Source organism: Sus scrofa, chromosome 3 (genome assembly GCF_054392235.1).
Source record: "Sus scrofa isolate SSC_HxYL_T2T_F1_AM1 chromosome 3, Sscrofa_HxYL_maternal_Yorkshire_Landrace_v2.0, whole genome shotgun sequence".
In the NCBI taxonomy this organism is placed as follows: Eukaryota; Metazoa; Chordata; class Mammalia; order Artiodactyla; family Suidae; genus Sus; species Sus scrofa.
This window is the reverse complement of record NC_139385.1, coordinates 115,176,421-115,200,622: the sequence shown is the minus strand read 5'-3', so window position 1 is coordinate 115,200,622 and position 24,202 is coordinate 115,176,421. Positions and strand designations below refer to the sequence as shown.

At 37.8% G+C, this 24,202-nt stretch overlaps 2 protein-coding genes across 11 annotated transcripts in view; one reads left to right on the top strand and one right to left on the bottom strand.

Moving 5' to 3' along the window:
* CEBPZOS (CEBPZ opposite strand) overlaps window positions 1–7,066 on the top strand; it is a 58,801-nt gene extending 51,735 nt beyond the window's left edge. For 4 of the 10 annotated variants that reach the window (XM_085019581.1, XM_085019578.1, XM_085019580.1 and 1 more), the window contains exons 4-5: window positions 117–198; window positions 2,767–7,066. In XM_085019581.1, coding sequence (XP_084875707.1) covers window positions 117–198; window position 2,767 — 83 coding nt within the window. In that variant the 3' untranslated portion in view covers window positions 2,768–7,066. Of the gene's footprint in view, window positions 1–116; window positions 2,265–2,766 lie in introns of those variants that run through there. The other 6 variants (XR_014842253.1, XR_014842255.1, XR_014842254.1 and 3 more) reach the window with 5 other exon arrangements.
* CEBPZ (CCAAT enhancer binding protein zeta) lies at window positions 47–24,158 on the bottom strand. The gene is made up of 16 exons (XM_003125229.6): window positions 23,971–24,158; window positions 20,571–22,048; window positions 13,115–13,346; window positions 12,278–12,464; window positions 10,515–10,603; window positions 8,107–8,160; window positions 6,826–6,928; window positions 6,659–6,727; window positions 5,456–5,522; window positions 4,319–4,413; window positions 3,539–3,596; window positions 2,776–2,966; window positions 2,155–2,238; window positions 1,127–1,188; window positions 957–1,038; window positions 47–369 (listed from the first exon to the last, which is right to left on the bottom strand). The coding sequence occupies exons 1-16, from the start codon at window positions 24,127–24,129 to the stop codon at window positions 230–232; spliced, it is 3,150 nt and encodes a 1,049-aa protein (XP_003125277.3). The 5' UTR covers window positions 24,130–24,158; the 3' UTR covers window positions 47–229.
* Window positions 24,159–24,202: the final 44 nt, after the last annotated feature.

Below are 24,202 nucleotides of genomic sequence, written 5' to 3'. Positions count from 1 at the left end.
CTATCTTTTGCACTTTACTAGGTAGAAATGAGGGAAAAACGCTTGATTTTTCTCAGTACAGTTTAATTTTAATACTTTTACATGATTTTATAAATGACAGTTATTTTTATTTATAGTTTATTACAAATCCATTGAACAGTCTGGGATGTACGGAATCAGAGAGCAAGATCAAGAAAAATGGCTGAACAGCAAAAATTAGTAAGTAGAATTTTAATTTACTTAGAAAAACTCATTTTCTTTGCTTTTTAATTTTTTGAGTGATTTTTGGCCTCCTCTTTTTGAAATTTTTCTTTCTCTTAATGATGCTTTTCACGTCTCTGTTGTGCAACCAGTCATCCCGTTCAGCCTCCCACCTAAGCTGTTTGAGACCTGAGGGTTGAGGAAGAGGAGGAAGAAGATGAGCAAGCACACTGTAGACTCTTGCAGACTCCATAGAACATCCTACTAAGTAACAGGAACTGGTCTGCCACAGCCTAAGGTCATCTGCCATCCACTATGCAAACCCCCTTTGTTGCTTTCCTTTCTTCCTCCCGTATTTATCATCAAAGACTAATGTTTACAATTAAGACCAGGACAGGAAAGTAAAAAATGATTTAAAGATTCTATTTCCCCTGAACACTTTTATAGAAGCCAGTAACTATCAATACAGAAATAACTATCTATTTAAAGTGCTTAAAAGTTACTTAGCAAATTCATACTATATAAAAATAGCCTGCCACTGTAAACAAACAGACAACACCTAAACTTTTGTAAGCTGTGGTCTTTTTAGGGCATAGTCTAAGTATTTTTTGATCCCATGCGCTCCCCAGACAGAAATGAAAAAGTCATTCCTTCCAGGTTATGAGGAACCATTTTATTCCTTTCTACTACAAAAGGGTCCTCCAAAAATATTCACATCTTCAAAAATTCTAAGTTAAGGCTATTTTAACACCTCAGTAGAAATTCAAGTTACTTACTTGCATTATCTCTGTTAGCCATAGCATTCATGCCAATGTTGTCAAACTTGGATCCCATGTTTTCATCCAATAGGTGCCCAAACTTTGGGGGTGGGGAAGGGATACATGTATTAGAAAAGTTAAAACAATGTAGAATAGCTTACTGTTTAAAGCAAGTACATTAGCTTTACCTCTTCAGCAGATACAAACAGGTTGGTGTCATCAAGATTTCTTTTCCTTTTTTTTCTTGGTCCTAAAAAGTATAAGCCTAGATTATTATAGGTCTAATGATTTTGGAAAAATAATCTTCAACATGGTTTTGTAAATAATATATATATAATGTGAATCAAAGCACACAATTACAAAAAGAAAAACAAGAGTTAGTATATATTGTATTTTTTTTTAGTAAGTTAATATCCTACTAGAACTGGTCAGGTGACAATAGGGTTTTCTTATATTTCAGATTTGACCATTGATCAAAGTTTTGCCCTATTTTATAGTTTCAGGCAAGGTTAAAATTCCAAAGTCTATATGGATGGGTTTTAGAATATTTAAGGTTAAATGTAAATTCTAATGAAGTCAAGTTTTACTTTTTAGACTGTGAAGAAGTTGATGGAAGGTTTATTTACTATGTTATAAATGAAGTTTGGTTTACTAAGATAAAGTGGTTCTCCTTAAAAAAAAAACGAACAAAAAAACCACTCCACTATAATTCTGAATACATAAACTTTTCAAAATAGATAAATAAAAACAGATGTTTTAATACTTTATCTTGGCCACACCTGCAGCATGTGGAAGTTCCCAGGCCAGGGATCAAACTTGTGCCATAGCAGCAGCCCAAGGTGCTGCGTTAACACTGGATCCTTAACTGCTGCACTCTTATCAGCACTTATCATTTGGAAAAAGGCAACAAGCGTCTATGGAAAATCCAGGGTGTACTTATTATTGAAGGGTTTAAACATGAATGAGAAGATGATCTAGAGCTATTTAAATGAAAGGGACGAATTTAGGAAAAGAAAATTATGGAAGGTGTTTGTGAGAAACAACTGTCATATTAAAAATACATAAAATTGTTATCCATTATAAAAGCAAAAACTAAATTGTATTAATAATTGTATTAACAATTTATAATTAAAAAGTTAATCTTCCAAAACTTCACTATCAACAACAATTTGCACATGCACAATGCTTAGGTAAAAGACTAAATACATCTTCTTACCTTGAAATGACCCAGCAAAGTCAAAATCATTTGCACTTCTCTTGCTTTTCTTACTATTGACTTTCGAGCTGACTTCATCAAGTTCTGTTACACACAAAAAAACAATAAAACCCCTGTTATTAAGCAGTTTAAAAACAGTGGAGTTCCCATTGTGGCTCAGAGGGTTCAGAACCCAACTAGTATCCGTGAGGAAGCGGGTTCAATCCCTGGCCTCCTTCGGTAGGTTCAGGATCCCACGTTGCCAGAGCTGCAGCATAGATCAGCAGCTGCAGCTCAGATTCGACCTCTAGCCTGAGAACTTCCATATGCCACAGGTGCGGCCCTAAAAAGAAAAAAGAAAAAAAAAAAAAAAAAAAAAAAGAGAAAACAAGAAACACAGACCTGCTATAGGGCTATGAAGATGAATACCAATTAACTTTTAAGAACCTGCTAATTACTATTCCAATGTTTTAAAAGGCAATAATATAACAGCTCAACAGGTATAGCATAGACAGCCTAATTGTTAATATAAAGCCCTAAAAACTCAACTGCTTTAAAAACAAAAATTTCAAAAGAAAAACTAGCCTATGCTGTGGAAGAAAGATCCAATTTGTTTCTGTCTTAAACTTTTAGAGTATTTACCTGGAATGCCCTCGTTTTCATCCTCCAACACATCCATGAATGTTCCTCCATCTTCCTCAAGTTCAGCAAATTCTTCATTCATACTTCCTAAAGAAACTTCATCATCATCCAAGTTATCAAGGTCATCGTCTTCTGAATCTTCGTCTTCCGAGTCATCCTTAGCTCCTTTTGCCTTCTTCTTCTTCATGTTGCTGCAGAAAACAAATTGTAATGTATAAGAGGACTTTGTTTTTTAAAGTATGTTTTGGTGACCATTAAGGTACTAGGCTATTAGAATTCCAAGGAGAGTTGCAGATGGCTCAGAGCCTTTACTTAATACTAATGAGCATTACAAAGGTCTAAAATGAAAGGACTGGAGTTCCCGGTGTGGCTCAGCAGTAACAAACCCAACTAATATCCATGAGGATGCAGGTTCAATCCCTGGCCTCCCTCAGTTGGTTAAAGATCCCACATTGCTGTGAGTTGTGGGGTTGGTCGCAGACGAAGCTTGGATCTGGCCCTGCTATGGCTGTGGTATAGGCCAGCAGCTGCAGTGCAGTTCCAATTTAACCCATAACCTGGGAACTTCAATATGCTGCAAATGCAGCCCTAAAAAGACAACAAAGAAAGAAAGAAAAAGGAAAGGACAGTATCCAGTACCCAAACTTATTTCAGTACCTTTCTCCTAGACAACCTAGTCCTGTGCTCTACTGTTCTGAGCAACAATTATTTTGGAAATGCTGGGAAAACAGTTTAAAAAAAAAAATGAAGAAAAGTATTTTACCTGGCAAAATCGAGGTCATCCTTTCCCGAGATGAAACAATTATCATCTTCAAATGTGTCTGCCAGAGAATATACAAATCATGAGATACAGCAAAGGAATAGCAAAGTTAACAGGTTTTATATCTGAATCAATTAATACATCATCATGATTCTGCTATTTACAACATCAAAATGGTAACAGCTGACTATTGCTGGTGTGTTTTATTAATCTACATTAAATCTCTGAATATACTGACCTTAATTCAGTCCCTAAACTAAATGGGTTCCAGTTAATTTTATATATATTTACACACATATATATAATTTTTTTAGGGCTGCACCTATGGCATATGAAGGTTCCCAGGCTAGGGGTCGAATCGGAGCTGTAGCTGCCGGCCTAAGCCACAGCCACTCAGGATCCGAGCAGCGTCTGCAACCTACACCACAGCTCACGGCAACACTGGATGCTTAACCCACTGAGAGGCCAGAGATCGAACCCACAACCTCATGGTTCCTAGTCGGATTTGTTCCCATTGAACCATGACAGGAACTCCATTTCCAGTTAATTATAGCTTTTCTATAGTTCTTTTATGGAAAGAGGGAAAATACCAAATTAAACAGTATTTAGCAGTCCCTTTTACTCCATTAGAACTATTTACATGCCTTATTTTTAGTAGGTGTAATATAATATGCAACAAAAATGAACTCAATGTAAGCTTTTTCTAATTACCCATGGGTTTTTTTTGTTTGTTTTGGCCTAAATTCCAATAAAATGTTTCTAGCTCTGCGAATTATAAATTACCAATCATCCTTTCAAATTCCTCATCATCCACATCTTCTATACTTTCTTCATCTTCATTCCTTTTTTGCTTCTCTTTAGCAACTTTTTTATAATACCTAAAATAAAAAGGCATGTTACATATTTGATAATTTAAGGACCCAGTTTATTATAATCAAAGCACCTATGACCAGCGCCACAAACAAGTGTTAAAGCTGTTAACTCAGTTGACTATAAATAATTAAAATTTCTATTATAGGAAATAATTTTGAATCCAACGAAATAGTTGAAACTTTTGAAATTAGGCTTGGTTCTTCATAATAACATCTTAACTCCTTAAATGGCACAGTAAAAGGCATCAACACTAATGAATGACAGGAATATTTGAATATTATAAACAGTGGCTCTAAATGACCTCTAATCACAGTAGTTTATCAGTTAGATCTATACTTATATCAGGGTACAGTGAATACCCTCACATTTTGCAGATGCGATCATACCCTCAAAATTCTTCCAACAAAATGTTTTAAAAAAGCAAACCAGGAGTTCCCATTATGGCTCAGAGGTTAATGAACCCAACTAGCATCCACGAGGACAGGGATCAAGGATCCCGAGTTGCTATGAGCTGTGGTGTAGGTTGCAGATAGAGCATGGATCCCATGTGGATGTGGCATAGGCCAGCGACTAAAGCTCGGATTGGACCCCTAGCCTGGGAACCTCCATATGCCTTGGGTGCGGCCCTAAAAAGACAACAACAAAAATAAATAAATAAAAAAGCAAACCAAATCAAATTAACCAATCAACAGATGAGATAACAGTTTCTTTATTATCACAAGGCATTAGTAGTAACATTAGCAGGTTTAGGACTTATCTCTGTAGTAGTGCAATGAATTCTGCTAGTTCTGCCTAGAGCCATTTTGGGGCAAATTACTTAGTCAAGATTCTTAAAATTTATGCTAAATTATTAAAACAAGCCCCTCAAATTTACTTTAGTTTCACTTGGATATCTTAATATTAGCAAACTGCCATTTCTAAATTCCCCTCACAAAAATGGTACTGACATATCGCTTCAGTCTTTTCAAGACAGGCCCATTTTAACACAGCTGTTTTTGGAATCTAAAAATTTAAATTTCCCCAATGAAACAGGATTAAATATATTACCTATAGAAAAACACTTCATCCACTGGTATTTGGCTTTCTTCTTTTGCAAGGAATTCCTTACTGTTAACTAGGAAAACAAGTTTAAAAATTTATTAAAGTAATCCTTTTATGTTACTCAAGCTCTTAAGACTAAATACAGAATTTCTACAGCTCTGAAGTCTCAAAATGTCACGAAGTTGGACAGAAGGCATCTAATTGTGCAAAGGACAATGTCTCGAAGTCTAGAGGAAACCCAACATGTGAAACTGTTGGCTACAATCCAGTTGGTAGCCATTTAGTGCATCATAGTGAAAGAATAGGGTTCTCTTATCCAGTTGCATCCAGGATCTAAATTCCAAGAGAAACAAAAATTCTCTCTCTTTTTTTTTTTTTTTGCCATATGCTCCTGTGGCATATGGAGATTCCCAGGCTAGGGGTCGAATCAGAGCTGTAGCCGCCGGCCTAGCCAGAGCCATAGCAACACGGGATCCAAGCCACGTCTGCGACCTACACCACAGCTCACGGCAATGCCGGATCATTAACCCACTGAGCAAGGGCAGAGATCAAACTCGCAACCTCATGGTTCCTAGTCGGATTCGTTAACCACTGCACCACGACAGGAACTCCCAAAAAGTCTCTTAATAATCACTTTAGACTTGTCATTTTCATCTTGGGAAAAATGACAATAATGCCTGGTATACTGGAAAAGAAAGTAAAGGTAAACAGAAGTAGCTACAATTTTACTTAACACTAAGGAAAACTAAAGTAAGAATAAGGAACTGAATCTATAAGAATATTAGTGTTTCCTCCTCAGAATAAACATTTCGGACTCATCTTGATTAAAAGGGTACTTGGCTTCTAATTTTAATTCTACTAACTGTGGGTGAGTCCTTTTATGTCTCTGGACTTCTGTGATATAAGTCAGTTATAAAGTAAATGACTTATAATGAACTTTAGAATCTGAAGAAAAAGGAGCTGGGATCTAGTATGTGAACAAATGTCTGCTTTGAATACAAAGAGAATCAGAGCCACTTAGGTACAAAATACCTGTAAAAGTAGGTTATCAACTAAATTTAAACTTGAAAATGCATATATCCTTGAGAACAAAGATGGACAATCTCTCTGCTGCTTAGGTTTTATTCTGATAAAGTAGAGCAAAGAATAACACAATGTGTTACTAACTTGTTCAGCCGTCAGTTTCAACCATCTAGGCTTTATACTTACCAGCAAGACTACGAATATCCTTCATAAAATGTTTTCTTTTTGGCTGCATCACAACACTTTCTGTGTTTTCTGAAATGTAAAATCAAGACAGTGTAATGTAAAACCTCATGTTGTTTATTAAATTTGAATAGTGGAACAACTGAAAAATTCATCAAATGGAAGCATACCTTTGCCTTTATGTGGCTTTGGGTTTCGGTATACAAATCGATCCAAGAATCTCATTAGTGTGAAATCCTGTAGTGGATCCCCTGAATATTCAATGTAATTTCCCTGGGAGTTGCAGGGGGAGGGAGGGAATTAAGAATTTAACTCAAATTATATATATGCCTCCCAATAAGAAGAAGAAAAACTAAAGCAGCTATTACATTGCTTTGAAAGTATGAAAATCAATAAAAGATCCTTCATATATCCCTGTCATGCTCATTATTCTTTTCTTGAAGGAATTACACACACATTCATACACATTTTAGGATGCACTGCTGATTTTATGAGTAGGCAAGTGGCACTAATACGGTAAGTCATCATATGTAAAATCTAAAATATGACACAAATGAACTTATCTATGAAACAGACTCATAGAGAACAGACTTATGGTTGCCTAGGTAGGGGGAAGGTAGTGATGGAGGGAAGGATTGGGAGTTTGGGATTAGCAGATGCCAATTTTTTTTTTCCCCCACACCCACAGCATGTGCAAGTTCCTGGGCCAGGGATGGAAACTGTGCCACAGTAGTGACCCAAGCCACTGCAGGGACATCATCAGATCCTTAACTCACTGAGCCACATGGGAACTCCAGATGCAAACTATTAGATATAGAATGGATAAACACGGTCCTACTGTATAGTACAGGGAATATAATATTCAATATCCTATAATAATAATGGAAAAGAGTAAGAAGAATATATGTATGTAACCAAGTCACTTTACTGTACAGAAATTTACAAAACACAATTAACTATACTTTAATAAAATTTAAAAAAAAATTCTGTAGGTCATCTACCCATTAACCAGGAACCAAATTCTGAGTAGCAAACATGGGAAAAAGGAAAAGGGAAGGCAGTCTTTCTTCAGGAGCAAAGCCAGGATATCATAAATAAGTGTTGTGATTTTCTCTCTCTCTTTTGGCTACATCCTGGGATGTGGAACTTCCCAGGCCAGGGACTGAACCCACGCCACAGCAGTGACCCAAGCTGTTGCAGTGACAACACTGGATCCTTAACCCACTGCATTACAAGGAAACTCCTGTTGTGGTTTACTAATACCCTGTATTTCTACTCATCTTGGAGTAGAAGAATTATCTACTGCTCTCTGTATTAAACTAGTTATTGTTCTTTTACAACAGCAGGACAATGTATACGATTCTATGTGGTGGAGAAAACAATGACTAATTAGATTATCTAAAACTGGATTACTTATTTTTTTTTTTGTCTTCTGAATATTTGAGACTTACCTGAAGGATAGTCTTTGCAAAAAGAGCCACAGAGGGATGAAAATGCTCAGATAGCTAAAAAAGAAAAATGTGAAATAAGGTCAACTCTTATTACAGTTTTAGATTATTTAAGAAAATTGAAGAGTGATTCTTAAAATCATGGTCTCAGGAACACTTTGTACACTTAAAAAAATCAAGGACCTTAAGAGCTTCTTTAATTCAAGCAGAATTATCTATAAATACTTATTAGAAATTACAAAAGAGGAGGAGGGAGTGGGAGGGATCGGGAGCTTGGGCTTATCGGACACAACTTAGAATAGATTTACAAGGAGATCCTGCTGAATAGCATTGAGAACTATGTCTAGATACTCACGTCGAAACAGAAGAAAGGGTGGGGGAAAAAACTGTAACTGCAATGTATACATCTAAGGATGACCTGACCCCCTTGCTGTACAGTGGGAAAATAAAAATAAAAATAAAAGAAATTACAAAAGAAAAATTATAGGGAGTTCGTGTCCTGGCTCAGAGGAAACGAATCTGACTAGCATCCATGAGGACACAGGTTCGATCCCTGGGCTTGCTCAGTGGGTTAAGGATCCAGCATTGCCGTGAGCTGTGGTGTAGGTCACAGGTGTGGCTCAGATCCTGAGTTGCTGTGGCTCTGGCATAGGCTGATGGCTACAGTTCCGATTTGACCCCTAGCCTGGGAACCTCTGTATGCCGTGGGTGCAGCCCTAAAAAGACAAAAATAAATAAATACTTAGAGTTCACTTAAAATAGCTTTAAAACAGGTTTATTAACCTGTTGCATACTAATGTAAGTAATACGTTTTATGAAAATCAACTTTTTCAGAACAAATAAATATTAGCGGTAAGAGTAGCATTATTTTAGTTTTGCAAATCTACCTAATGTCTGATTTAACAGAAGACAGCAGATTCTCCTATCTGCCTCTGTACTCCATGTTATTTTAGTTGAAGTATATGAACCAAATCTGGCCTCACACAGATACACAGTTGGAACAAAGAGGATTAAGCAATAGTCTTTCACATAATTGTGGATTTATTTTCTTTGATACTATACTGAAGTTCAAGATTAGTTGCAATATGGAACCTGAAACACTATCAATCACTTTTTGTTACTTGCTACTTAAAATTAACTGGTCTATAGTGAATGGATCTTTTACCCATTCTTTGACTTTGTAACACTGCACAATGGTCATTTGGAAAATACTGACTTAGTGAGTTATGCAATTCTTCCAAATGTTGGTCACATTTCATTCAACATCACAAAAATCACAGCGTATCACCATTTCATCAGAAGAGGGATTAAGAAACTATTAAGCTCAAAATGGTGGTGATAGTTATAAAATTTTAATCTTTGCTTAAAAGCTTGAATTTTATCATTGACAACAAAGATTTGGCTGTTTTGTTTGAAGTAATCAGGTTCACTTTATTCATTTTTAAGAAAACCTCTCCCAATAACAAGTCTGAATGAATGACCTATTTGTTGGTCAGCCAATCTTTCATGAAAAGTGCAACAAGCTGTGTTTCTCAGCAATTACACAGGCACTTTTCCCTGAAACATGAGACAACTCTCACACTTATATTTGCAGCAGAGTACATTATGTGTTCTTGTTATATATGCACACAGAACATTAAAAAGATACGTATGTATTTTGGGGCAGGACAATAAAGTGAACAGTTTTTCCTGCATCATTCTTACCTGATACTGGCTTTCTGCCCTGCAAGTATGTGTCAGTGAAGAATATAATAGCCATGAGTGAAGGTTGGTACTATAAACTACTTTTATTTACACTAAGGCACCAGCAATTTTATCCATCATTTTAAAAATTCCATCAGTCAACTGTCAGAGGCAAATAATGTCTTGGTATCACTACGAAAGTAGCTGTAACCTTGCAGACTCGCTAAAAAGATGCCAGGGACCCATAGGAGTCTGCATAGGCAGACACTGACTTGCTTTACCTGCCACCACCCCCCGCAAAAAAAAAAAAAAAAAAAAAAAAAAAAAAATCACACATTATTAGAAACATGAGTTCCTCTTACACATTTAAAAAATTGTTTGCAGAAAGTTCTATCATCACAAAGCTTTTCAGAGGTATTTAATTCATAAAGCAAAATTTATTTATAGCCATGTATGATATCCTTATTTTGCATGCACATTATTTAAGATTTTCTGAATGTGAATACAGAAACTGAATTTAAGGTTTATCAGAAGCAAAAGAAAGATGGGTTATACAGCATTACAGCCAAGTGACATATTTCAAATTTCTTTCTTATGCCAATTAATGTCTAAACAGCTAAACTCCTATGTTTATAATTTACAAGAAAATGGAAACTTGAAGGTGTTAAATCCATATGGGCAAATATATAGCACAGACGAATTAAGAGACAATTTGAAATTATTTTTACCTTTTTGAGTTCCCAAAGACTTGTATTTTCAGCTCCACAGAACAAAGGGTTTCTACTGAATGGATCATACGTGTTTAGCTGTTTGCCACCTGAGAATAAAAATATATTTCCCAAATGCTTTATTCCTAGCTCAAGAGGTCACCAAAACTGCCAGCATTAAGCTGTCACTGACACTGATAATTTTCAACAATCTTAGCCAGGCATTCTATCAGATTTAAAAACTCCAAACGCCACGACAGTTTGCTTTGGTACCCAAACTACTATTTGATATTGAATAAACTAGGCAGCATGTCTATTCCAACCACTAAAAGTTCTCCTTCAAAATTATCTCCTTTTCAAATAGCTAGCCATTTCCTGGTCATTAGTGTTAAAGATTAAATAGGTCTAAATTCTTTTGTAACTTTAGAGTGCACTGAATATTTGTTGTTAAATGATGTCCCCAAATAAGTCTTACTTGGAACAGGTTTTATGTTATTATTTTCATGTTTTCTGCAATTCCAGATTAGAATTTCTTTTCTTTTTTTTTTTTTTTTGTCTTTTTGCCTTTTTTAGGGCCTCTCCCACGGCATATGGAGGTTCCCAGGCTAGGGGTCTAATCAGAGCCACAGCTGCTGGCCTATGCCAGAGCCACAGCAACAGCCAGAGTGAGCTGTGTCTTCGACCTACACTGTAGCTCATGGCAACGCTGGATCCTTAACCCACTGAGCGAGGCCAGGGACTGAACCCACAACCTCATGGTTCCCAGTTGGATTCGTTAACCACTGAGCCATGACGGGAACTCCAGATTAGAAAATTTAAAAATGAGATAGCTTCAAAACATGACAAACTGTCTACTTCACAATGCATGTGCTCAGTCTTCCTACTAAAGGCTTATTCCCAATTTAGCCTTCAGGACAACGGATGGATTCTTTTAAAAACTTTCCTGGTGGTTACTATACTGCTCTTTTATACTTCACAGGGAAATTAAAGTTTGGAGAGAGAAAATCTGACCAAGAGTTTCACAAGTTTGAAGAAATGGGTCTGGCACCTTTCTTAATCCTGAAGGGTAGTGTGCTTTCCTTTACTACCTCAAATGAAGAGGGTGCACTGCTAAGACTTCTGACTCCAGTATTCTATAAATAAACTTAATTCAGTTTGTGTGTGTGTATGAAAAACCTAAAGTTTCTTTCTCACAGAAAGTTTTCAATCTTAAAACTTTACTTTAAAGAACTATAGAGGACAAGTATGATGCCCAAACAAAATAACCACAAGTTCTATGCAATTTATAATACGTAACCAAGTATTCTGTTTATAAATCAAACTTCTGCATACACACATTTGCTGTTTTCATGTATGCTTCATGTAGGAGGCCTTTATATGTACAGATAAAGGCCAAGAAATTAAAACTGGTTCAAATGTATAAACTTATTATTTACAGCTGAAGGAAAAGAGATCTCTACTGTGCATCTAATATGACCATAGTTTTCTCACTAAATCTTCACAGCTCCAAGAGTTGTCAGCTTTAATTTCTAAGATGTAAATTATTTTAAAATACGTATTTATTACCTGTAGTAGTTTATAAGTAAATCAGTAATTCATTATATTAAAAATTTACTTCCAAGGTCTTAAATACATCTCATACATTATGAGAGCTCCCAACTAAAAGAAAGCAGTATTGAGGACTTCTAAAATGGTGTAATATTAATTTCTATTAACATCAAAGGGGAATCCAATACCTTGGTTTCAAAATTCAAGAGAAAAATTTAAAGATTTAAGAAACTCACCTTTCAAATTATCAAAGTGCACCCAAGAAGCAGATTCTAATTTTTTGGTTTCCACATGTCTTTCAGACACAGTTTCTTCCACCTCAACTTTTTCCGCAGTATCTGTTTCTGTTTCTTTATCTGCATCCGTGAATTTTTCTGTTTCTTCATCATCTATGTCAATAAAATTTTCTTCCTCATCAGATTCCTACAAGTGATTAAATGAATCTGGGTTAATCAACTGAATGTCTATATTCAACTATGTGAGGCAGTTTTGAAGACAGTTCACTTAGAGTAATTCTTTTTTTGGTGGGGGGAGCACCACCCTGAGACATATGGAAGTTCCCAGGCTAGGGGTCGAATTGGAGCTGCAGCTGCTGGCCCACGCCACAGCCGCAGCAACACGGGACCTGAACCACATTTTCGGCCTGCATCATAGCTCATGGTAACCCCATTCCTTAACCCACTGAGCAAGGCCAGAATCAAACCCACATCCTCATGGATACTAGTCGGGTTCGTTAACTGCTAAGCCATGAAGGAAACTCCCAAACTTATCACAATTCTGATGAAACATGAAAGTTCACCGATGAAATGTATAATGAGAGATCATATTCTTATTTCTAAATGTAACAGAGTATTCCGAGACTCTGAAGACATTCAGCCCTCAAATTTCTGACTTGCAACATGCTCACCTAGTAAACTGACCACCTGGGACTAAAACCCAGGTCTGTCTGATTCTAGGGCTCACATTCTACATGCTCCAGAGAACTAAGTAAGTTACTGTCATGGAAGCAAAGAAGAAAACTACCAAATACATTTCAAAACCCACTTGACTTAAAAAGCAGTTGTAACATGTACCGGATGATCATCTAGTTGACTTCTTAAACCCGGTTTTGCTTTAAGAATCTCAGACACAAGATATAGAGCTCCACATATGAATGGTGGCATCTGTTCACAGGTAACTTGAAGTAATCTCTTCACAAAAGCCTTCACCCTCCGCAACACGACGTCAGCTTTCAGAGATTTGTAGACGAGGTTAAGAAACATGGCTTGCTTAGAACACAACATCAACCCTGGATCCAGCATCTTTCTGCAAAACAGAAACAAGATTATATGTTTATTCATAAAACATCCCCATACTTAGCAACTACTAGAGGCAACTATTTTTTTTTTTGTTTGTTTTTTGTTTTGTTTTGTTTTTTTTTGTCTTTTTGCCATTTTCTTGGGCCGCTCTCACGGCATATGGAGGTTCCCAGGCTAGGGGTCAAATCGGAGCTGTAGCCACCAGCCTACGCCAGAGCCACAGCAACACGGGATCCGAGCCAAGTCTGCGACCTACACCACAGCTCAAGGCAACGCCAGATCATTAACCCACTGAGCAAGGCCAGGGATCAAACCCGCAACCTCATGGTTCCTAGTCGGGTTTGTTAACCACTGCGCCATGATGGGAACTCCCTAGAGACAACTATTAACTTCATCTTAGGGATAAACTTTCCTGCTTATTTGAGAAAGAGAAACCATTTTTCTGCCCTAAGATGGAAGATGGAAGTCAAGGACCAGAACAGAAAGAATGACACTAGTACAAGGGGGAAAAAAATCCACAGGAGCCCAAGATTTTTCTTATGGCTTTTCTTCTTTTTCAAGTGGCTTTTCATTCCCTAGACCAACACGGCACAGTCCTAAAAGTATAATTTTCATATAGATATAGTACTGCACATGGAAGGCTAATCCAAAACCAAACAATGAGAACTAACCTATGAAAGCAGTGGACTAGACCAGGGTTCTTATCCTTGCATCACTACTTACTACCTGGGTGACCAGAGGCTGCCTCCATATGGTCTAGTGAAAACCATGCATGTACAATACAAATCTGGGCTATGAGAATCTCTAGTTCAGTGTAGTAACTGTGTACCATCCTTCCCATACATGCTACTCTGTAGGGAATGATTTTCTCCAACTGTCTGCATGTCCATAGGTTCTTCCCTTACTCTCTCAGTCCCATGTTTATGTTCTTTATAGTTTAACATACTTTGTTGCCTTTCTCACCGCCCCCATCCCAAGTCTAACAGAATAGGGACTGTACCTGTTTCATTCATCATTATATCCCCAGTGCCTGGCATTTAATAAGTACTCAACATCTATTGAATGAATAACTGGTGGTGCAATTATCTCTAGTGATAAGCAGAGTGCTCACTCTCTCACTAGGTACACAATCCAATTTCAAGCAACTCATTTTTGCCAGAAAATACCTTCTTTATCCACAGCTGAAATCTGTTCCTGTGTAATTTCCAACCATTACTTACACTATTGCCCTCTAAAGCAACACAAGCAACAAGAGCAAAAATAAACAAATGGGATTACATCAAACTAAAAAGCTTCTTTACAACAAAGGAAACAATCAACAAAATGAAAAGGCAACCTACGGAATGGGAAAAAATATTTGCAAACCATGTATCTGATAAGGGGTTAACATAAAAAATATATAGAGAACCTCATACAAATCAATAGCAAGAAGCCACAAAATAATCCAATTAAAAATGGGCAAATGACCTGAATAGATATTTTTCTAAAGAGGACATACAAATGGCCAAAAGGTGCATGAGAAGTTGCTCAACACCACTCATCATCAGGGAAATGGAAATCAAAACTACACTGAATAAACCAAAGGGACCTAATCAAACTGACAAGCTTTTGCAGCCAACAAGGGCTTCATCTCCAAAACATACAAACAACTCATACAACTCAACAGTAAAGAAAATAAACAACCCAAATGAAAAATAGGCGGAAGACCTAAATAGACATTTCTCCAAAGACATACAGGTGGCCAACAGACACATGAAAAAAATGCTCCACATCACTAATTATTAGAGAAATGCAAATCAAAACTACACTGAGGTACCACCTCACACCAGTCAGAATAGCCATTAATAAATCCACAAATAATGAATGCTGGAAGGGGTGTGGAGAAAAGGGAACTCTCCTACATTGTTGGTAGGAATGTAAATTGGTACAACCACTAAGGAAAAGAGTATGCAGGTGCTTCAGAAAACTACATACAGAACTACTATATGATCCAGTAATCTCAATCCTGGGCATCTATCCAGACAAAGCTTTCACTGAAAAAGACACATGTATCCCTATGTTCACTGCAGCACTATTCACAATAGCCAAGACATGGAAACAACCGAAATGTTCAACCACAGATGAATGGATAAAGAAGATGTGGTACATATACGTGATGGAATACTACTCAGTTACAATAAAGAACAAAATAATGCCATTTTGCAGCAACATGGGATGGGACCAGAGACTCATACTACGCGAAGTCAGAAAGAGAAAGATAAATATCATGATATCATTTATATCTGGAATCTAATGTATGGCACAAATGAACCTATCTAGAGAAAAGAAACTCATGGACCTGGAGAACAGATTTGTGGTTGCCAAGAGGGAGGGGGACAGAGTGGAAGGGACTGGGAGTTTGGGGTTAGTAGATGTAAGCTGGTGTATTTGGAATAGGTAAGCAACGAGATTCTGCTGTATAGCACAGGGAACTATATCTGATCACTTGTGATGGAACATGATGGGAGATAATGTGAAAAAAAGAATGTATATGGATATATGTCTGTGTCACTTTGCTGTGCAGCAGAAATGGACATAACATTGTAAATCAACTATGATAAAAGTTTTTTAAAAAAACCCAAAACATATTGAGGTATTATTAACTCAGAGCTGTTAAGATGGCTATTATAAAGAAATACAAGAGTAACTTCCCTTGTGGCACACTGGGTTAAGGATCTGGCATTGCCACAAACTGGCATGGGTTTGAACCCTCGTCCAGGAACTTCCACATGCCGTGGGTGCTGCCAAATAAGTGTAATAAAAATAAAAAAAGAATGAATGCCAATCTTCAAAAAAACAGACAAGAGATAACAAACACTGACAAGGATGTGGGAAAAACAGAATCCTTGGGAGTTCCCATCAGGGCGCTGTGGAAACAAATCTGACTAGGAACATGAGGTTGTGAGTTTGATCCCCAGCCTCGCTCAATGGGTTAAGGATCTGGCGTTGCTGTAAGCTGTGGTGTAGGTTGCAGACGTGGCTTAGATCCTGCATTGCTGTGCCTGTGGCATAGGCTGGCGATACAGCTCCGATTCGACCCCTAGCCTGGGAACCTCCATATGCCAGAGGTGCGGCCCTAAAAAGCAGGAAAACCCAAAAACCCCCAAAAAACCAAAAAACCACCAGAATCCTTGTATACTCTTGGTAAGAATATAATTGGTACAGCCATTATGGAAAATAGCATGGAGACTCCTCAACAAATTAAAAATAAAACTACCATATGATCCAGGAGTCCCACTTGTGGGCATATATCCAGAGGAAATAAAATCAGTATGTCAAAGAAATATCTGCACTTCCATGTTCACTGCATTATTCATAATAGCCAAAGTATGGAAACAACCTATGAGTGTGACAAATGAACGGATAGTAAAGACATGACATATATACACAGTGGATTATTTTTCAGCCATGAGAAAGCAGGAAATCCTTATCCTGTTACCTCAATATCAACCAATCAGAGAATTATGCACAAGCTGATCATGTACCCTGCAACTCCCCCCACCACTCACACCTCTTCTAGACTTTAAAAATGCTTTGCTGAAACCCTCTGGGGAGTTTTGGTGGGCATGAGCCACTGGTTCTCCTTGCACAGTCTTGCAATAAAACTTTCTGCTCCACACTTAAAAAAAAAAAAAAAAAGGAATGTGACACATATGAACTTAGAGGATATTATACCCTTACTTATGAAATCAGACAGAAAGACCGCTACTCTACGATTTTATATATATGCAGAATCTTAAAAACAAACAAAAAAAATAAACAACTGAATTCATAGAAATAGAACAGACTGGTAGTTACCAGGGGTGAGGGGAGGAGTAGGGGATAAGGGGAAAAGGGGAGATATTGGTCAAAGGGTGAAAACTTTCAGTTGCATGGTGAATATAGTTAATACTGTATTATATACTTGAAATCTATGAGAATAAATCTTAAATATTTTCAGCCAATCCCCCACCAAAGTAGTAACTATGTGAGGTGATGGATACGTTAAACTTGACTCTGGTAACCACCTCAATGTATACCTGTATTAAATCCTCATGTTGTATGCTTTAAATAATTTACACAATTTTGGGAGTTTCCTGGTGGCTAAGTGGGTTAAGGATCTGCTATTGTCTTTGATATGACTTGGGTCACTGCTGGGGCACAGGTTCAACACCTGGCCTGGGAACTTCTGTATGCCACAGGCGCAGCCAAAAAGAAAAAATCCAAAACAAAAAAATTGTCAATGTTGGTAAAAAAGCTCACAACAAAATAACCTTATTATATTTTTACATGACAGTCTTTCAAATATTCGACCCTTTACTACAGCTATTGTATGTCCCTCTCTTCCCCAAAGTCTATCTTCTGCAGGCTGTTGAAGTACCATCTGATACAATAATTCTAAAATTCTCTTTATCTTGCTTGTTGAGTCCTAGAGATGCTCCAACTGGTCTGGACCCCCAAACATTAAGACACTCAGGTTTAACACAATCCTCCAGGTACGCTTATGTAGAATCATTACTTTTGTTCTAAGCATTTAAAAAATTTTTTTTTTGCTTTTTAGGGCCATACCTACGGTATATGGAAGTTCCCAGGCTAGGGGTCGAATTGGAGCTGTAGCCACTGGCCTATACCACAACCACAGGATCTGAGCTGCATCTGTGATTTACACCACAGCTCATGGCCACGCAGTATCCTTAACCCACGGAGCGAGGCCAGGGATAAAACCCGCATTCTCATGGATCCTAGTCGGGTTCGTTAACCACTCAGCCACAAAGGGAATGCCGCAGGCACTTTTATTAATTTTTTTTCTCACTAACACTGTAAATGAAAATATTTAACCTTGTGAGGCATTTTTATATTACTCTACATATCCAGTTCTCATTTGTCGGTTCCTCAATTTTAGTACCTGTTGATGATAATTCTGAGATCGTCTATATTATTCATATAATCTTTGATATTCCACTCTCTTCTCATTTAAAAATTTTCAACATTTCCATCCATTCTGCCACTCATTTTAAATCATAAGTTCCATTAACACAACAACAGAAACACCTGAGAACTTAGATGGGTGTGTCTCCACCGTTCGACAGAATATGTTCCTGGATTTTTTGATAAATCGTTTTTGTAAACCAAATCATTTCATTTCTTTAATCCCTCAATTAATATCAGGGAATTCTTATTTAAAAGATTCATAATAAAACCAGTAGTGAATAAATACTTTAAGAAGGCAGCCCTTTGAGGAAATCCATCTGTAAGATACTCCTGGAAAGCAGTAGTTTAAAGAATTTGGGAACTTACTCCTCAGAGATGTTAGGCTGTTATGTTAAACACTGAGATGTTGGAGTTCCCATTGTGGCTCAGGGGAAATGAATCTGACTAGTACTCATGAGGATGCAGGTTTGATCCCTGGCCTTGCTCAGCAGGTCAAGGATCTGGCGTTGCCATGAGCTGTGGTGTAGGCCGCAGATGTGGCTCGGATCTGGCATTGCTGTGGTGGTGGTGTAAGTTGGCAGCTACAGCTCTGATTCAACCCCTGGCCTGGTAACCTTCAAAGGCCGTGGGTGCAGCCCTAAAAAGACAAAAAGCCAAAAATCAAAAACAAAACCACACCAAGATATTATATTAGAAAAATGTTTTCAAATACATTTCAAATACTTTTAAGAATTACAAATTCCTATGACCCTCAAAAGTTACCAAAAAACATAACCCTGAAACCTCCACATTTCCTTAGAAATCTTTCCAAACTAAAAAAGTTTAAGTATTTATTACTTTAAAAACTGTAGACTCCTACGAGTTAAGGAAAGGCTTCTGAGATTCTTTTTAGTATATCCACATAATCTGTGCCACAAAATGCTAAGATCGCCAAGCCAATAGACATGGATTTGCCACCATACTTGCCCTCATAATGTCCGTGTGACCTTGCACAAATTATTGTACCTCACAGACTGGAGAGCTGTTAAGAGAATTAAACCAAAAAGAAATATCCTAATAATGATAATGACACCAGCCAGCACTTATAGAGCATGTACTATGTGTTGGGCGTTATTAAATGCATAATGTACACTGATGATTACATGGGTTTTCATATACATTAACTCATTCATCTTATTAAAATCCCAGTTCTGTCACTTTTAAACTGTGTAACTGTGAAGAAGTTTCAGGGCTTTCCTCTCCACTTTATAGACAAAGGAAAGCAGAGTAAAATGGTATCAATCATGTTTACCAACAGAGTTTCAATGAGGATTAAGTAATTTGTCCAAAGAAGTTACATGCCAAAGTAATGGATGGGACTCAAATCCAGATAGTGAGGCTAAGGTCTAAGCTAAGATATTAGCTACTATGCTACATTTCTCACAAGATCTATCTATCTATACATACAGAGATGGATTTTTTTTGGGGGGGGGGCACACACCTGCAGCATAAGGAAGTTCCCAGGCTAGGGGTTGAATTGGAGCTGCAGCTCCTGGACTATGCGACAGCCACAGCAACACAGAATCTAAGATACATCTGTGACCTACGTCACAGCTTGCAGCAATCCCAGATGCTTAACCCACTGAGCAAGGCCACGGATTGAACCCACATCCTCATGGACACTAAGTTGGATTCTTAACCTGCTGAGCCACAATAGGAACTCCAAGATGTATGCATATTAAATTAAAAAATGAATTAGAAGGAAACACATAGCTTGTTGGTCTACTTGAATAGTTCCCAAGTGAACAAACTTCAAAATATCAGCCCTCAATGGTGCACTGCAGGAAAGCACAAAATTCAGTAATTCTAGTATCAAAGTCTTAATCCCCAGAGTAAAAAAAAATCTACCATCTGTCTTCCTCAGTATGAATGGAAAAGCCTCTAGAGGTGGGAATTTTATTCACTGTGTTATATCCTGAGTCATGGAACAGTGCCTAGCACATAGCTGGCACTCAAATCTTGTTGAACGAATGATCAAATGGTTGTATGAAGGACAGGAGGGAAGAAACAGAGGACTGAGGATAGGGGCCTCTCCAAATTAAAAACCAAACAATGTATTCAAAGCATATGTCATAGCTGTCTAACAGGGAACCAAAGATTAAGTGAAGAGCAAGTTGCTGAGGGTGGGGTTGAGGGATCTAAAATTCCACTTTCTAAGTCTTTCTCTTGCCTCACAGAGGGGCCCTGCATTGTATTAGGCCACTTTATTTTTCACTTACATATAGGAATGGTTGGTACTTACCTATATAATGCTGCATAATATCGATTGGATATTGTCTGCTGAGAATTCATTACTTGGAAAAGCAACATTAAAGCCTGCACACTGGTATTGAAGTTCACAATATGTAGCACTTTGAACAGCGTGTCAACCTGCTCCCTCACTTTGTCATCACCTGTCTGGGCATAGGGGTATGCCCTATTCACTCCAGTTAAGAGGGCACTGAGCATTTTTGATTCAATATCTTTTTTCTTGATGCAAGTCCGAAAAAAACAAAAATAAAGAGTTATTAATTTGTTAGCTAATTCACTCTCTTCATGGGAGAGGGCCATTTGATTTAAAAAGCAAATTGCATAATACTGGGCTTTGGAGCTGATATTTGAGCGGAAGAGCAGCCTTTCTACTTCACTACACACAACTCCTTTCATATTGGGATGTTTACAAAGCAATGTCTCTAGCAGATGGGAGGCTTTGGTGGCTATTCTGTTCAGAGGATCTCCCAGTTTATTTACCACCTGTACAAGAAGGGCCTTTTCTTCCTCAGGTTTGTTACAAAGAAGCTCATGAGCCACTACAAGGGCTCGGGTCTTGGTGGTTACTAATGAATCATGACTTAAAGTTTCTAAGACCTGCACGAATTCACCCACTAAATGTTTCAGTTGATGTTCAAAATACCATAATATGAGTCTTCTATCTCTTGAGTCCTTGTTGCCACTGGACAGCTGCTCTAGTTTGTTGAAAGGATGCTGGCTGAAAATCCGTAGCTTTCGACTGTCTGGCAAAAGGTCTGTAATGAGTAACTCTTTGAAAGTATCCAAAGCCATGAGGCAATGCTGTTTGCTGCCCTTCTTCTTAACAAGGTTCACGAGAGTTTCTACAAACTGGAGTGTGTGAATCGCATCATCCTGGATAAGAAGAATCATGGCTGCCATCCTGTCACCTAGAGTCCCTGATGAAACAATTGCCTTCATCCAGGCAGAAGAGGCTCCCTTTTGCTTATTCGTCTTATTTTTGAATAAGTTGGTTTCATGCTCATACAACTTCTGAGCCAAGGTTTTGTACTTAGCCACAATATCCCGAGGCTGGGGTTCCAAAGAATACTCATTGCTGTACTCCAGATCATACCATTTGCCTCCAGACTTAAGTAACAATGTCTGTCTTTCAACAAATTCAAAGATGTCCTGTTGTTTATCTCTCTTTGCTTTTGGTATGGTACTGTTGTTCTCATCAGAATGTTGTTCTGGCCTCTTTTTACTTTCATTTTTTGCTGCATTTTGCTTTTTATTATCTACTTTAGATACTCTTGCTTCTTTGCTGCTGCCATCTTCTTTTCCAGATGATTGATCTTCTTCAATTAAAAAAGCCTTTGCATACTTGGCCAAACTGAGATTTTGAATAAATGCTTCTAGTTCACCTTGTTGAAGATCATCAATTGCTCCTTTTTTGCCTCCATCCACCACTTCTTCATTTTCATCCAAAGTAGCCAGCATAAGATAATCTTGCTGCATAAAAACATAAGAAAGTTAAAAATAAATTACAAATCCAACAGTTTAGTTAAAACTTAAAAAGTTAATATCCTTGAAATCAATTATCCATGAAATTGAGTTTTCATGGTACTGCCTGGGCTCCTACCCACACCCTAAGTACTTGATGGATCAAAGATGTAAATGTGAAAAGTAAAACCATAAACTAACAGAAGAAAGGACAACATGATTTAAAAAACGATTCCAGTCTTTCCAAATTTACAGAAAAGCTCAGGGCCCATGAAGAATGGATAAATCAATCATTCTCTCATACACAAAAATCAAAAGACAAATAATAAACTGGCAAAAACAAATGGCAACTCACATCAAAATAATTTGGCTTATTATTTAATATAAAAGTTCCTATATATTAGGGGAGGAAGTGACAACACAACAGAAAAATGTGCAAGGGATACAAACAAACAGTTCATGGGGGAGGGGACACAAGATGCATATCCTTTGACACAGCAGTTTCATTTCTACAAATTTCTGTTACACACACACTTATAAATGTGGGTGAAAAAAATATATATACACAAGGTTATTTACTGAACATTATTTAAAATAGCAAAAGATCTACAACTTAAATATCCACAATATATGGCTGGCTAGATATACTAAGACAACGACCCATGTAACTTTATGTAGTGATATACTAAGACAACGACCCATGTAACTTTACGTAGTGATATTGGGGGGAGGGTGGATCTCTAAAATAGTAAGAAGAAAAGATTTAAAATATTACAGGTATTGTACGGTACCATTTGTACAAAAAAAATTTAACACAAGTGTAGGGGTGTATGTGTGTATTTGCTTGGAAAATATAAAAGACACAAAAGTGACTGCTTCCCAGAAGGGAAATTACATGATTGGAGATAAAAATGGGAAGATGATTTCATCATGTACCTTACCATGTTTCATTTTTTTCATGTTTCTCTTCAAAAAAAAAATGATTTTTTTAACATGTGCATATACTACCTACTCAAAAATTAAATATGACCCAAGTACAGAGCAAACTGTGGATCTGCTCCTATAAAGTGCATTTCTCCTGCCTCTCTTTATTTGTTCATCCTATCCCACCCACCCACAAAGTCTGGTCTCAAAATCAAAACACTTAATGAAAAGCTAAACTATGTCACGTATTTGCTCCAAATCATCTAAAGTTTCTCACCAAATTCACAGCATAAGCCCACCATCTTACCTCCCTGACCTCATTTCTTACTGCTCTCCTCTCACCTCACTCTGCGTCAGGTACACTGACATTTTTATTTTTCCTGGAACAACAAAATCAGAAAGGCTCACTCCTTTCCTTCAGTTTTCTGCTCAAAAACCTCAGTGGTGGGTTCCCTGATCACTTAGTTTAAACATAAACGCCCTCCCCCACTCATCCTCCTCCTTCCGTGTTTTATTTTTCTCCATAGCTCTACCCAGCGTCTGATATACTACGTATTCCGAAGTTTGGTTTCTTTCCCTTAATTAGGATGTGACTTCCAAGAGCGCAGAAAGCTTCGTGAGTGTACAGTGTACACGTGCGTGTGCTTGTGAGAAGTTAAATTCCAAGACCAGTGAGAAGTTAAAATTCCAAACACCGACGTTAGGACCAAAAAGTCAATCCTCTCCAACTTGATGGAGTGTCAATTATATACTACGTAAATAAAACGAGAGGCTCACCTACATCTTAAGAAACGACACCGCATGAAAACGTTCAGTTCTAAACCTCTTGTAAAGAGCAATGGGAAAGAATTAAAGGCGGGAAGCGCCCAGAACACATTCCCACGCTGGAATCTGGAATCAAGACGTCCTATTCCGCAGCTCCGGGGCTTCCGGGTCACTGGCCTAGCCACTCGCGGGACCACCCCACGCGCTTCTGTCTCCCTTCTCCGGGAGTCTGAGGCCATTACCTTGGTGCCTCCGAGCCGTAACACCTCCTCCAGAGAAAACCCATTCTCGGCTTCATCGTTATCATCTTCGTCGTCCTCGTCTGGATCTTCTACCTCCTCCTCCTCTGGGGGCCAGGGTCGTTTGGCGTGGAACTCCAAAGGTTTCTTGGAGGCCGCCATGGCAAACAAGGCACGCGCACTCGTCCCACAATTCCCTTCCGCTACGCTCTATGACTTACTTCCTTCAGGGGGC

Excerpts from the sequence above, each read along its gene's own strand:
- CEBPZ (XM_003125229.6), bottom strand. The coding sequence starts at position 24,129 with ATGGCGGCCTCCAAGAAACCTTTGGAGTTCCACGCCAAACGACCCTGG. Across the intron at positions 5,523-6,658 it reads GGATATTCGTAGTCTTGCTG|TTAACAGTAAGGAATTCCTT; the intron begins GTAAGTATAAAG and ends TTGTTTTCCTAG. Across the intron at positions 2,967-3,538 it reads GATGACCTCGATTTTGCCAG|CAACATGAAGAAGAAGAAGG; the intron begins GTAAAATACTTT and ends TGTTTTCTGCAG.